General features: G+C 40.2%; 1 protein-coding gene across 2 annotated transcripts in view; it reads left to right on the top strand.

Moving 5' to 3' along the window:
• LOC122795551 (elongin-A-like) overlaps nt 1-10,350 on the top strand; it is a 1,176,755-nt gene extending 1,166,405 nt beyond the window's left edge. For both annotated transcript variants that reach the window (XM_044063776.1, XM_044063777.1), the window contains one exon: nt 10,055-10,350. In XM_044063776.1, the coding sequence (XP_043919711.1) occupies nt 10,055-10,116 (62 nt within the window). In that variant the 3' untranslated portion in view covers nt 10,117-10,350. The remainder of the gene's footprint in view (nt 1-10,054) is intronic.
• The last annotated feature ends 4,524 nt before the right edge of the window (nt 10,351-14,874 follow it).

The following is a 14,874-nucleotide window of genomic DNA, read 5'->3' as shown; positions in this document are numbered from 1 at the left end:
TCTTTTGTCTCAACTTGCAATGGGTGGTGGTTTGTCTGCACTTCTTGATTCTGAAAGTAAGACTGCTGCCTTGTCATTGTTGAACTCTACTTCTCAGGTTGCCCATCACTCCATCAAATGCAGTTATGGTGCAGCTGATGCATCATCTAGGGCCACTGCTTCTGGTTCAGTTATGAGGAGTTTCTCTCTGCTTCACATCTAGACTCTACCTAATGATATTAAAGTCAAGATATTGAATGTTGCCTTGGCTATCCAAAATCTCTTTGGTGATGCTGAGTTGTTTGACTCTAAAATAAAAGGTAAAGTGATGCAGGATCTTAAACAAATCTTTGTTCCTTTCATACCCAAATTTCAGAGAAACTATCCTTTTAATTCTGCCTTTGTATATAGGAAGCCTTATCAGACTTCTAAGGGGAAGAGGGTTTCTAAGTGTTGATTCTCTGATAAGCCCAGTCAGACTACCAAAACACAAAACCCTCCATCTGCAGGACAAGCCTGCCTCCATCTGATGTATTTTCTCCACTTCCCTCAGCCAGGTTGCCCTGTCTGTCGGGCTTTCCCTATCTGGAACTGGATAATTTCAGACTTCCAGGTTCTTCCATTATATGTCAAGGTTATTTAATGGTATGGAAATCCCTTCCTTCGCAGTCCTTCCTCAACCTCCTCTAGTCCAACTTCCTCATTTTTCTGGGGTTCTGCAGGATTTACTGGACCAGGGCACCAAGTCCATTCTAGACTCCCAAAGAAGGACAAGGTTTTATTCCAGCATGCTTTGGTTCCCAGAAAAGAAGAATCTTGGAGACCAGTCCTGGAATTTCCCTTTCTAAATATTTTCTAAAGATTTCTTCCTCCAGAATGGTCTAACTTCAGACTTTTTCCCTTAATAGTTCCATAGGCATTTCTGGTCTTGCTAGACTTAAAGGGCACTTATCTTCACATCCCCATCCACCCTCTTTGCAGGAAGCTTTTGTATTTCTCTGTTTCTTCCTCTCATTTTCAGTTCATTGCTTTGCCCTTTGGTCTATCTACAACCCCAAGGGTGTTCACCAAGAGTCTACTTCAGAAGACTGACAATCCAAGACTGAATCCCAAAATACTGAAAGCATGTTTAATGCAGGGAGCAAGCCCCCCTGCACCCCTCATGTGGGGGGGGGACTGTGCCCCCCCCACACCCTCTGCTAATTATATATACTAACTCCAAGATTGCACAACAGTGAAGGGAACATTCCATCCTTCAATTGTGTGAATTTTCAGTATTATAAGATTCAGTATTTTAGTTTTTCAGTCTTCTGAAGTAGAACAGTTCAAGAAAATGTCTGGCTGCTGTCCTAGCCTTTGCAGGCTTCAGGGAATCCATATATCGTTCTGTCTGGATGACCTGCTTCTTCAGGGTCCATCTTGGGCCATGCTTCTACAGGATCTGTACTTCACCTTGCTTCTTCTGCACAGTCTGGCATTCACCATAAATCTCCAGAAGTTAAGTCTGACTCCTCCTCACGATCATATTTTTCTTGGGTGCAAAATCAAACCATTTCATTATTGGCTTCTCTTCCTTCCCCCAAGGTCCTTTCCTTAACCTATTTCCAGTCTCTGCTTCCTTCTTTCTCTCATTCTGACAAGTGAAATTTCACTGAGTCCTGAGGCAAATGGCATCTACCATTCCCATGCTTCCCTTTGCCAAGCTTCATATGAGGAAACTTCAGTGGTGTGTGAAGGCAGTTTAACTCCAGTGTTGTCATCCTCTGGAACTTCCAATCCACTTCCTTCCTTATCTCAAAGTCTAGTTCCTCTGGTTGACTCAGCAGATCTCTGTCAATCCCGGTCTGCCTTTATAGACCCCCACCCCCTACTCAGCTGTTTGCAGATGCTTCTAATCTGTGCTGGGGAGCCTCTTCCAACAATCTGAGGGTTCAGGGTCTATGACCTCTTCATCAGAGGTCAGACCACGTCAACATAAATGAAGATGCTCATTCTTGCTTTTTGTGCCTTCCATTCTCTTTGATCTTCAGGTCCTTTAAAGGCATTTACAGACAGCACCAGAGTCATGTAGTACATCAACAAACAAAGGGCACAAAGTCTTATCTTCTTTGCAGACTAGCTATCTTCAGAACTTTTCGTGGGGTTTACTTTCATTCAGAATACAACCTTGTGGCAGACTCCATGAGCAGGTCCAGGGTACAACCTCACAAACAGATTCTTCACAGAAGTGGTGTTTCTAGATATAGTAAATAGGAGGTGTATCCCTCAAGTGAATCTTTTTGCTTCCCCTCTGAACAGGCAACTTTCATTCATTCATCTGTTCCAGAATGCCAAGTCCTTTGGCTTGGAAGGTGGATGCCATGTTTGTTTCTTAGAAGGGGATGTTTCTGTATGCTTACCATGTATTCCTCTACTTTCCAGGGTCCTACCCAAGATTAGGAATGACTCTCTTAAGAATCTTGCTGGTGGCTCTCTTTTAGCCCAGACAGCACTGGTTACCCCTTCTCTTTCACCTGGTCAGGGGCAAGCATCACAAGTTACCTCATTAGATGAATCATCTCACACAAGACAAGGTCTGTCATTCACTCTCACCTGTCCACCCTTCAGTTAACACATTGTGTGATATGATTTTGATTGCATTGAGACACCACTTTTCGGAGGATTTGTTTGGGGTACTGCAGGAGGCCAGGACACTCACTACCAGAAAATCCTTTATGGCTAAATGGAACAGATTTTCTGTTTGGGGTGTCAAGTATTACCAGGATCCCTTTTCAGTGGGAGTCCCTTTGGTCCTTCCTTTCGTCTGTGAACTGCTTAATGCTAGCTTGACATATTCTTCTGTTAAAGCTCACTCTTCAACAATTTCTGCTTTTGAACCCTCCATTGATCTCATTTTGAGGTCAAGCAATTCCTTAAAGGTGTCCTTCATATCAGGCCCCAAGAAAACCTATTCCTCCCTTTTGGGACTTTAATTTGTCCTTGGAAATTTGACTTAGGCTCCTTTTGAGCCTGTTTATTCTTCTTTGAAGCACTGTACCTGAAAGACTGTTAATTCAGCCAGGGGAGTGTCTGAACTTTCAGGCTCTGATAGCATCTCCTTCCTTTTTGATTTTTCGTAGCGACAGGGTGTCTCTAGGTACTAATACTCCTTTTACGCCCAAGGTAGTCAATAAGTTGTCTTAGTCTATCCAGCTTTCTTCCTTTTTTTCTTTGCAATCTGCCAGTGAGAATGTTCTTCACACCTTGGATCAACAACTCTGGTATTTGGATAAAACAAAAGATATCCACAAATCTGAACAGCTTTTTGTTTCTTTTCATTCCAGGACATTAGGTTTGGCAGTTTCTAAGCAAACTCTCTCCTCCTGAATTTCTATGGTGGTTTTCGTTTTGTTGTTGTTTTCATGGTAAACCACTGTCTGCTCCAGTTCAAGCTTATTCTATGAGGGTTTAGATTTGAAATCCATCCTTGAAGCTGTTACTTTGTGATGTGTCCACATTTTTGCTAAACATTACAAGTTGGATGTCATTTCCAGAACCAGGACAGGATTTGCCAGGGCTATCCTTAATGGATTTGTGGAAGGCTCCTCTATGCCTTCCTCCTGGGATCCTTTACAATGACTCTGTTGCTCTCCCATATGAAATGAATACTGCAACTGTGATATGGGAGGACATAGTACAGTTGTGTAAAATCTTATCACAACAGTAGGTGTCTTTTTCACTGCTGCAGTATTCAGACCTTCATACTTGCCCCCTTATTTATCTTTCTGATGATGGTGAGGGGACACTTTGTTAGCCGAGTCGTCTTTACCACCTTGCTTTGTGTAAGGACTGGATCAACATCTATCTTTATTTATGGTAGGTACAAAACTGTACTTTTTCTCATTCATCCTGGATGTGTTCTTTCTGTTGAGGTTGCTGCAGTTCTCCTGGGGCACTTCATTTCCGAGTATTCATTGTGTCTACATCACCTTTATGCTGTATGCCTGGATGGGAGCATACAGCTGATGGTCAATGCTGGCAGGATATAGTCTTTGGTCTTCACGTCAGACTTTGGGCTATTCTTGGCAGAAGATCCCACAGGCGATGAATATGTACTTTCCTTCCACTTTCTTTAGTACAGCAGAAAATGTCTTTGCGTGCCGCATCTTCCACCTCTATTTAATCTTTTGAAACATCCCTTCTTGAGAATTCTCATACTCTGGCAGCCTTTTCTTCATTTCAACCTCTGATTTTTGCAGTTTTATCAGTTCATCTGAATAGCTGGTTAAAGCTCTTTTTTTAACCTTTTTTTATGTGGGTCTATATACTCTTTCAATGTTTCATTTATTTTGATCAGTTCTGAGTACATTTGATTTATTTTTTTCCTCTAAATTACTGGAAGCCATCTCTTATACCAGAGCTGAAGAATGAAGTGCTTTTTGCTGAACAAGTGAGGGATTCTCCCCAGTTAGTATTTTCTCTTAACCTTTTCTAGTAGATTTTCTGTCAGGCTCTCAATTTTTTTCTTTACTAGCATCCAGCCAGTAACTAAATTGTAATGGAAGAATTACTAGCTCTTACTTCTCAGTTTTTTTTTTCACACTGGGAGAGCCAAAATGATGTCGATCAGTGTGCAGCCATCTTGAAAGTCCTGTGTGGCACAAATTATTGATACAGACCTAAGCTATTCTTCAGTAATGGTTTACATTTTAGTTGATGCAGATTCCCACTAAGGGATTCAGATTTCATTGCTAGATTCACTTAGTTTGCCAAGCCTTTTTAAGGGTTCCCTTTTTAGCAGATCCCCATTAAGAGAACCTGTTGAATACTGTAATCTGTTTCATTGTGGAAAAAAATAATCACTGTTCCTCCCTTCAGACAAACTTTTATAAAAATTACATTATAGAAAACACCCTTTGGTGGAATTACCTTGCCAAGTAAATTTTCCAATTTAAACTTTATGCATAAAAAATTGCCAAGTCTGGCCCTCCAAGTTGAGGTAATCCTGTGAACACACCACAATTTTGTTTCCAAAATGGATTTGAAAGCTACTCATAACTATTCTACAAATATTTCAGTATTTTTTTAAATATTCATCAGTCCCACTGCTGCAATAGCCTTCTTACCAAAAAGACAAAAAAAAATCCAGCTTCCAAAAGCTCTGTCCCACACTTCCGCAATGACTCCTAACTGGTCAGCCCTGAGAAGGGAAGATTAACAATCGGAGTGGAAAATTTTCAGTATTTTATTACTCCCTTGTGAAGAAACAGCTGAGAGGCTTCACAAGAGCAGCAGCTGACCTTTTAACTCCTTTTTCGGCAGAGGTCCCCTATTGGGAAACCCTTCCACACAGAACATTTTTAATTTTCATATATATATATATATATATATATATATATATATATATATATATATATATATATATATATATATATACACATACACACACATATATATAGAGAGAGAGCGTGAGAGAGAGAAATATATAGAGAGAAATATGTGTGTGTGTATGTGTGTATATATATATATATATATATATATATATATATATATATATATATATACACTTTTAAAGTGTATATATGTTGCTGTCCCTTTAATAAATCTCGTTACTACTGTATGTTTCCTTCTAGGATCATTAGTTTTAGTTTCATCTAGAATTAGGGCTTATTTGATGTAGAAATGTGATATTTATGTAAACTTTTTTTTAATGTGTGTGTGGTGCAATATTTCATTTGCACATTTAGCGCTCAGCCTTGCATTGTAACATCTCACCTGCCACTTATTCCTGTCAGACTAAGTTTATTTCTGTTGGGTTTCTGACAAGATTTTAGTGTATTGCTAGTACATTAATGTGTTTTTTGGGCTTTTTGTGAATAGGCAAGTATGCTACTTATGTAGACTTTTGACAACTTACCTTCCAACAGACTCGTTTTGACAACATGGATATTTACCTGCTCCTGCTGGTTTGACTTCTGCAGTTCCTAGAAAGAAAAAAAATAACTTGCCTGAGAGCCCTTGATGACTGTGAGGCTCATTATATACCTCAGGCAATAGTGGGTGAGCCTGCACTGGCCATTTGTTGTTCTTCAGACCACCCATTCACCTTTTCAGCATCCTCTGATGTAGTCCTTTTTTTTTGAGTCGGGGATCAGCAACTTCTGTTTGGTTGTTTCTAGTGTCCAGGCCTGAGCATGGGAGAACCATCTTTTCTGGGACACTGAGGTTTTCTGGAGGATGTTGCTGAATGTGCCCGAGAGGAAGAGACCTCATGAAGGGGCATGGATTCCTATGCTAGTTGATGATAGAAGATGTCTATTAAGAGAAAACATTACACGTTATTCTCCTGAAAACATGGTATCTATTAGAAAGTATGGTTTTCTTACCTTAGCTAAGTATCTGTTAAGTCCTGCTACACAACCTTCAGTACCTGTTAAGCAGTTCAGTCAAAATTTCCCTGAGGAAGATGGGTCAGATGAGTCTGACAGAGACGGGACGTCATATCCTAGAGATTCTTGAGAGCAGTACTCTAATTCAGAGGAATACTGGTTCACGCAACCTGCTTGGGAGGTAAATTTCTTTTCTGAATTCATTGCCATAATGAATGAGGTGTTTTATGGGAATTAATGGATATTCCCACTATTTTCAGGAGATTTTACATTATGTTGCAAGTGGATTTGCCACATTCTGTTCATTTTTTTTTCTCCTCAGGTGTCAACTGGAGAAGCAATATTTTGCTGTCTCTAACAAGACTACTTCATCATCTGTCCCCATATAAGCAGATAGACTACTGATCTCATCCAAGCCTTCATTGTGACCTTAAAAGTCAAGATTTTGGGACAGGTTGGCTATGAGAATTTTTTGATTCCTCTACATTTGCATATAGAATTCTTTTCTGTCAGATCTATTTGTGGGAATTTGTGCTTTTTTGTGTTAAGTGATCTATTTACCACTCTTCCCCTGCCTTTGAGAGAGCAGTGATGACCTGATCCCTAGATATAAGGGGGAGGCAGCAGGTACTGGTAATGTCCTGATTTACTGATTGGGTAGACAGAGGGGTGAAATTTTTACTGAATCTGTCAGCCAGCAAGTTTGCTATAGCTACAGCATTTGTATATGTGGTTTCCTTAACCACCAGTTCTGAACAGATCTGGGTGCTACCTTTGAGTTTATGGACATATGTGAAGAAGGCCTTATGACTGTCTCTAGTAGATGTGGCCAAGTTGGACTCTGCTTTGGAGGATTTCACTAGTGCTCTTATTTGCTTGTTTAGGCTAAGGAGAGATTGCTTCCCAATTGGGCACCTGCACCTTCTTGGTCCTGGACAGCAATTTTTTTCTTTTGTTGTAGAGTTTTATTGCAGATGTCCACCAGACAGGTTTACTCTTCCTTGCGGAGGATGATTTAGTTCTGTCAGGTATTACTGATTCCATGCATCTATATAAATGTTCGTATAGTAATTTGGTATAGTTTTGGATACTGGTGCCAGTTCCTAGGTAAGACAAATTTTATGGTATCTAAAAAAAACACTTGGACTTTTGCAACCTTCAGATACTTGTCTTGGACTTTGTATTAATGGAATTACAGTAGTAGATAGTGGAGACTACAAAAACAAAAAAAAAATGCGTGTTCCCCTTTTCCTTTCAATTTCCAAGTTATTCTATATCTATACACACCTCAGAATTTCCATGGAGGTCAGTTTATTTGATTGTAAGGGGACATAGCCTGTGGAACTCTTTAGAGACCAAAGCACATTATATTGAAAGAAATGTGGGTTGTGATCCGTTCCTTTTAATATCTTCATTATCTACTGTCTCCTGGACTTCCCCTCATGATTACACATACCACAGTGTTGTGGTGCGTCAGCATGCTAGAGGACACAAGGTCAGCTGGCTTTGATTGCTTAAGAGTTGGCTGTTTAGAATTCTTTAACCCTCTTGCTTTACTCCCTTATGTCGGAGCAAAATCTGGTGGGAGAGAAAATGAGCAGGACCAGGACAGACTGTCACAAATACTCTTTGAATGAAGATATTGATCCAGTTCTGGGAACGCATCAAATAAATCTTTTTACTTCCTTTCAAAACCGACCACTTTTACACATACTTTTTTCATTCTCTTGCAGGGGAATGTCTTTGTATTTCCATCCCTTCCATTGATATGCAGGGTAATTGTGAGGATTCAGAGGAGACTCCAAAAAATATTTGTGGTGAACCCCTTTTGACCCAGGAAATATTGGTTATGTTTTTATGGAATTGGCCATGCACAGTTACCACAAGCTTCCTCAGTATCTTGGTCTGCACACACAAGACTGGGGTGTTTGATGTTCCGGTCAAAAACTTATTAAATTGTTTGCCTGAATTCTGATACCTTTTAGGCACCTCTTTTTAGAGGACATGCAGCAGGTATTAAATGAAGCAAGAAATCTTGCTACTAAAAATCTTATCTTGACATATAGAAGATTTTTTTCTTGTTTGTGCCTAGCCAATGGACCCATCTGGGATAGTATCACTGGTACTCAAATATTTGTCAGTTACTAGCCTCTGGCCTTTGTTCTACTTTGTCATGGTATGTCTTGCAGTCACTTCAGTATGCCTGCCCGCAGTTTCTTCTCTTTTCAGTGTTTCCTGGATAGGATTGTTTTATCTGGGATTATCTTGCAAATAGGTTGCTCCTTCTTGAGACCTTAATTTTCTGCTGGAAAGTTAACTGCATCTCCATCTGAACATGCAAGTAAGACAGATTTAAGGTACATTAAATGGAAAACCATTCTCTTTGCTCTGTTTGCAAGATGGGTGTCTGAGTTGCTAGCTGACTTGGTGGGTTAACTCTATTTGATCTGCTTTGGGGATGGATTTATCTAAGAACAAATCTGTCATTCATGCCCAAGGTTATTTCAGAGTTATTTGAATCAGGTCATCAATCTTTCTGTTCTGTTCTAACCCCCATAACCATGGAGAAAAGGTTACTCATATTCTGGGCAGGCAAAGGTTCTTTAGAAAAGTCAGCCGGCTGTTTATTTCTTATGTTAACACTAAGAAAGGGCAATTGATGGCAAACAGACCATTTCCAGTTGGTTGTACTCCGCTATTACCTTTCGTAATACCCACCATGATAAACCAAGCCTAGGAAGTATTAAGATGCAGTGTCTGAAAGGCCTTTTATTCTCTAGTGGCATATTGGAAAATGGTGGACTCAGAAGCGTTGTAGGGACAGCTACATAGTCCTCTGTGTATAACTGTACAAGGGATTGCATACTGGATTTTTTTAAGATCAGGACTGGTTTTGCTAAAACCACTGAATCCATATCCTCCCTTCTTCCCAGGTACGGTAGGCTTTGGTAATCGACTCATATAGCCTAAAGGCTCCTGCAGCAGTGAGAATGATGACCATAGTACAGATGGGTAAATTGCACTTCCCCATAACAGTAGATGTTTGAATTCATCAATGTTGCAGTAGCTCTACCTACTGTCCCTTGCCCTAGCGGTGTATAGGATTATTTGTTGTTTAGTTCAGGACAAGTACACTGCTGTACTGTAAGTGATGAAAGTCCTGAAGAATTTTCACTCTGCTGGTTTTCCCTCCTCAGGGCTGTCTAGTCAGCAGTCAGAATGGAAGTGTGGGAGGGATCCACACCTTTTAGATGATGGAAAGTTGTCTTGGACAAGTGACCACCCCATATAGTTTAAAGGCTACTGCAGCAGTTACGAATTCAAATATCTACTGTTATGGGTAAATGCAACTTGCATAACTGTGGTTTAAAACTGTGAGCTACTTGAAAACTTCATCCTGTTGTCCTGGGTTTGAGCTTCAGTCCTCATTAGACTATATTTGTAAATTGTGTAATCCTGTGCAATTCACACAACCTTTGAAAAGAGACTGTTGTACCCTTGGGCTGGCTTAGTTAATGACTGAGTAGGACAAGGGATATGCTGTTAAGTCATCCTTTCAGTGGTTTATATAGCAAAATATTCACCCTTACTCTAGATCAAATATTACCAGCTTGGTAAACCTTTCAAGACAAATTATTAGATAATTGATACAGTTCTTGCCCTTTGGTCATTAGTTTAATTTGCACATTTCTTTTTTTTCCCCACAGAAATTGCACCTATGATGGCAAAGACATTACGAGTCTTCAAAAACAGAGTTGGGCCAAGATAATGCAAACATGTAATTCAGGTTGTATAACATGACGCTGCAGAAAGTGCTGGCATTTTCTTATGGAATTCTGAATAAATAATTAAATTTATGTTATGTTATTAAACAAATTATTTATTTTAAAGATTGTTATGAAATATCACTTCCTTCTGAAGAACATGAATATCATTAGAATCTTTATCAACTGCTGTCTTGTGTTTACTTGCAAGGGCAAAATAAAGAAGCCAGTAAACTGCAGTGTGTTAACCTTCTTTATTTTCAAACATGATGCAGATGACACTGCCAGAGGTCCTTTCTGTATTTGTTTTATCCAACATATTTGTAATATTTAGCAGGTATTTATGTTTAATGAGTAGTGATCCACTGAATTATGTGAATGAAAAAAATGTGAGTTAATCTTGTAAGGGACATGATCAGAAATATGTGGCGATGGTGCCACAACCTGCAACGCGCAACAGATGCTGCAGCTATTGAAAATTCAGCATTACAATAAGGGGTTCATGCATCAGATGTGGAAAAATGCAAGGTAAATGTTGATATTCTGACAACACATAACAGAATACTGGAATTGAACTACCTGAGAATAACCTAATGCAAATATTTGACCAAAGAATTGTATTGAAATCAAATACTGTGCATGGTAGGGTGAGTATGCAAGTAAATGTAGGAATCTGGCAAGGTCTTCTTACAGATCATGGGCCGGGTCTATAGCTGGAATATTTTCATTTTTGTGAGACCATGTACATGAACAGATAATTGCAAAATGGAAAAAGATCCCCTGAAGGGCTAGGAGGGCTCAGCCTTACTTTGATGGACATTTTTGCAGTGGGTAAGATTTTTTTGATCCTTCTGTAGTCTTCTAAAAATCCGAAGTTTCCATTATTGGAGTGATTACTGTTGTGTTCTTGCACCTGGGTTAAGAGGCAATATCCCCACCATCAATATGCCTAGTTCTTTCTAGACAAATCACATTTTAGATCATAATACATTTTCTTATTTAGTTGGTAATCATCATGAGTCCATAGAGTGTACTTACAGCTGCTAAACCAGGTGATGTGACTTCACTGGGGACTGAATTTTTCATTGTATAGATCGATGTCAACACATCACTACTGCCAGAGCTTAATCCCTGCCTCTTGTAAGCACTGCAGAAAACAACTACAGTCCTTCAAAACCCAGAACTTAGCAATGATGGGGAAGGGCCAGTGTAAGTGATTGCAGGGGTCCTCTCAAGAGTCCTAGACAGAAGTATGAAATCAGAGAGAGATTATTCTCTCTGCTCATGCTGGATGATTAGTTAAGGTTTGATGGCAGATGGCTGAGCCAGTTGCATGCTAGCACAGTCTGGTAACTAGGCATGATGCCTACTTATCAGACTGGTATCATCTTTAGTGCATTCCTCCCACTTGAAAGCTGGAATAGCACCATGTAAGTCATTGATGAAACACAAAGCTTCGCTTCTACTACTTAACCACTACGTTAGCTAGTGAAATGTAGAGCAGACTAGGGCAGTAACCTGGAAATAGTTATCTTTTTCCCATGCGGTGTCCTGCCATGGCTGCATCTTAAAAGAATAGTCCATCTGTTGGAAACTTTCAGAGTTGACTACTTCCTGGTCTTCTAGCTGCTCTCCAGATTATCATTTTAAGCAGCTCACAGGCTTAAGTCCATCCTGATGTGGGGTTAGCTGTCTTGCAACTGTTATTTGGCATCTGAATACTTATTTGGCCAAGCCAAATTATACAACCCTGTTGTCTCCACCTGTCTGAGACTATTAAAAATAATTTTTACAGCACGAAAGCAGCTTACTTAATCCATTCTGATACAAGGACTGATGGTGAATTAAATAGACTGTCACCTCACTGGAGTTCTTATTCCGACCACGCACTCTAATACAGACTTGTGCTATTTTATTTTATCATCATTGGCCACAGTAATTCCTTAACTTTGCTGCTGTTTCCTTGTCCAGAAAGTCCAAGACTGTGGAAGGTCTGGCAAAAGACACTTTGGAGCTCTGCTCTTTTATTTGCTTGTCTCGTACATCTCATTAATAGATTTCGGTCAAGCAGGTCTTGGAAAGAAAATCCTGTTAGGACTACTAGTACTGAGAATATGGTGGAAATGTCCTTAATGTGACATTGTGTGGCTGTATTCCACTTAGCTTACTGTAAACTTGATGTGAGATATCCAAGACCAGAATGCAGCTATGGACAGCTGTCTCCATAGGCCACCTCTTTTCATAAGGAGCTGTTCCAGGATGTCTTGGAGGTAATCCACTTTTTCAAGTCCTATTTCGTTGATTGGGCATTTTATCTAAATTACTTTCTTCCAAGTGGGTATGACATCAGAGTTTATTGCATTTGGTATGGAGGTACAAGAGGCAATGCACCTGACATATAAGGGGGGACATAGATGGCTTGTCCCCATAACACCCAGGGTTGACTTTCTTATAAGTATTCATTCTGCAGTTTTGCTGAAAAGTCTGTCAATGGAGTGACGCTAATAGTGCGTTTCCTATCCTGGATTCTGCCCCACCCCCATCCCAGAAAGTCTTGTGAGCCCTCAGAAACTCATCATATACTTAGAAAAGAGAGGTAGGATGATTTCACTGGTACAGGCGATTCACAACTTCAGTCATCTGGTAAGCCCAGACAGTGATTTAAAAGGAAGAAGGGTGGCTACATGACAAAGATTACCTCACAAATACCATGCAGTCCTCCCCTATACCTTAGAGCTTACTTTCCTCTCCTAAGAAGATTCCACTTGCAGTTGAATCCAAAGCAGTCCTTGACTGTACCTTGCAGGCTGAGAGGATAATGGGTCTTCATGTTCACCTCAGCCTGGGAGAATAATCAACCATTACTCTGAGCCGCGGTGGTGCAGTGGTAGCTTTGTTGCCTCACAGCAAGAGATTCTCCTGTTCAACTCTCTGCTGGAGTGCCTTCTGTGTGGAGTCTGCATGTCCTCCCCGCAGTCGAGTGGCATTAAAAAGACATGCATGAATGGGCGTGCCTTCGTTGAAGGTTGGGCGTTAGGCTGGCACCTCGGCACCATAAAAATCTACTGCCAGTCATTAGCGGACTGGAGTTCCACTGTGGCAACCCCTAACCGGGAAAAGACGAAAAACTCTGGCTGCTCCTGTATTAATGGAACAGCTGCTGTTTAGAGCTACACTTGTACATTACTAGTCCCTTCTTGCTAAATGGGCAATTGAAGCTGTCTTACTACAGGAGTGAAGACGTCTGTTCTGCTCCTGCTTTCATATTCCCTGAGAAGCCATCATGATTGAAATACATTGTGTAATTCTGGATTTTGTGATTTCAGTTCTCGCATCAGTTATGTAAAGTTTCACATAGTCCACCAAATCCTGGTACCCCTGTTTCAGAAGTACTTTCAGATGATTTCAGTAGACATTACGGATGCCTGTTTGCACATCAGCATCTGGAAAACTGCACAGGAAGTTTTACTTTGCTTTTAATGGACAGGTGTTTCAGGGGCTTTCTTCATTCAGTGGAGTTTTTGTTGGCTGTTATGTCATATACTATCAAGTAGTACAGCATCAGAGGGTTTCCCTTCCCTTAAGGATTAATTGTTTGTAGTCCCTTCCTATTGGTTTGGTTTTAATAGAATATTAATACAAAATAGTAGCAACACTAATGTCTTACAGTTAATGCTTCTTGGGGTAATTGCTTATAGTCTCTTCCTACTAGTTCTGTTTTAATAGAATGTTTACTGAAATATTAGCAGCAATAATTCTTAACAGGGTAATACTTCATTTTTACTAACATTTGCCTAAAACTATTAAAATACCCAGTGCTTTGGACATATTCCACTAACAAAACTAGAGTGTCGTATGACAATCGGGATGAATGATTAAGAAAGTACAGTTGTGTAAGTAAACTTACTATAATAGTAGATGTTCTTCAAATTGATCACTATTGCAGTAGCATTAGCTTTATAGGTTATATTGTCAAGAATATAACAGCCAGCCAGCTTCCAAAGCTTCAGGGCACCTTCTACAGTCCCAAACTGTCAAGCATCTTGAGATGAGCTTGCAAAGCCCTACAGAGCTTTACTGCTGCCAAAGAGTACTCTCCTCTAAACTTTTGAAGATCGATGGTCTCCTTGTGCTTTCCTTTGCTGGGCAGAGAAGTTCAATTTGAGGGGAAAAAAACTTGTATTTTCTTATATTCACTGATGTTTTATTACTCTCCTCTTCGGGAAAGTTATTTTAAACTTATGAGTATTGTGTGGAGAAATTGTTTAATTTTTCATTGTGGGACTGCCATAGTGTTTGAAAGTGTTTTTTTTTCTGTCAAAAAAGTAACGGTGGATTAGTAGTTTTACTGGCATTTGCTGCTTGTTTTCCCTGGCAGCCATGTCCACGACCATTCCCTTGACCATGGAAAAGATTGTCAGTCCCACAGTTGGTCCTTCTTGCAGCAACAAAAAGAAAAAGTTAAGCAAATTTTTGCCACAACAGGCTAGCAATTTGCCTCAGCTGCAGGTGGGTGACTGCTGTGTTTTTTTGTACTTCAAACCACTCATCTTTTACCCCAAAATCCTCTGCTGTAGCATCTATATCCACTGTGGATCCGAGGATAGCCACGTCCTCTGCAGCTGTTGGAGTTCTGTCGGTGGGCAGGGGAGAGCTACTCTTGTTGGTCCTGAGAGAGGGAAAAGGGAAGGTTTCCCTGTTATGTTAGAATGCTGTGCCCATCCTTGGGGAAGCAGTGGCTGCCACTAGTAACATGGTTGGCC

This window comes from Protopterus annectens, chromosome 2.part2 (assembly GCF_019279795.1).
Source record: "Protopterus annectens isolate FY-2018-M chromosome 2.part2, PAN1.0, whole genome shotgun sequence".
Taxonomy (NCBI): Eukaryota; Metazoa; Chordata; order Ceratodontiformes; family Protopteridae; genus Protopterus; species Protopterus annectens.
The sequence above is the reverse complement of the archived record's forward strand: the minus strand, read 5'-3'. Positions and strand labels throughout refer to the sequence as shown.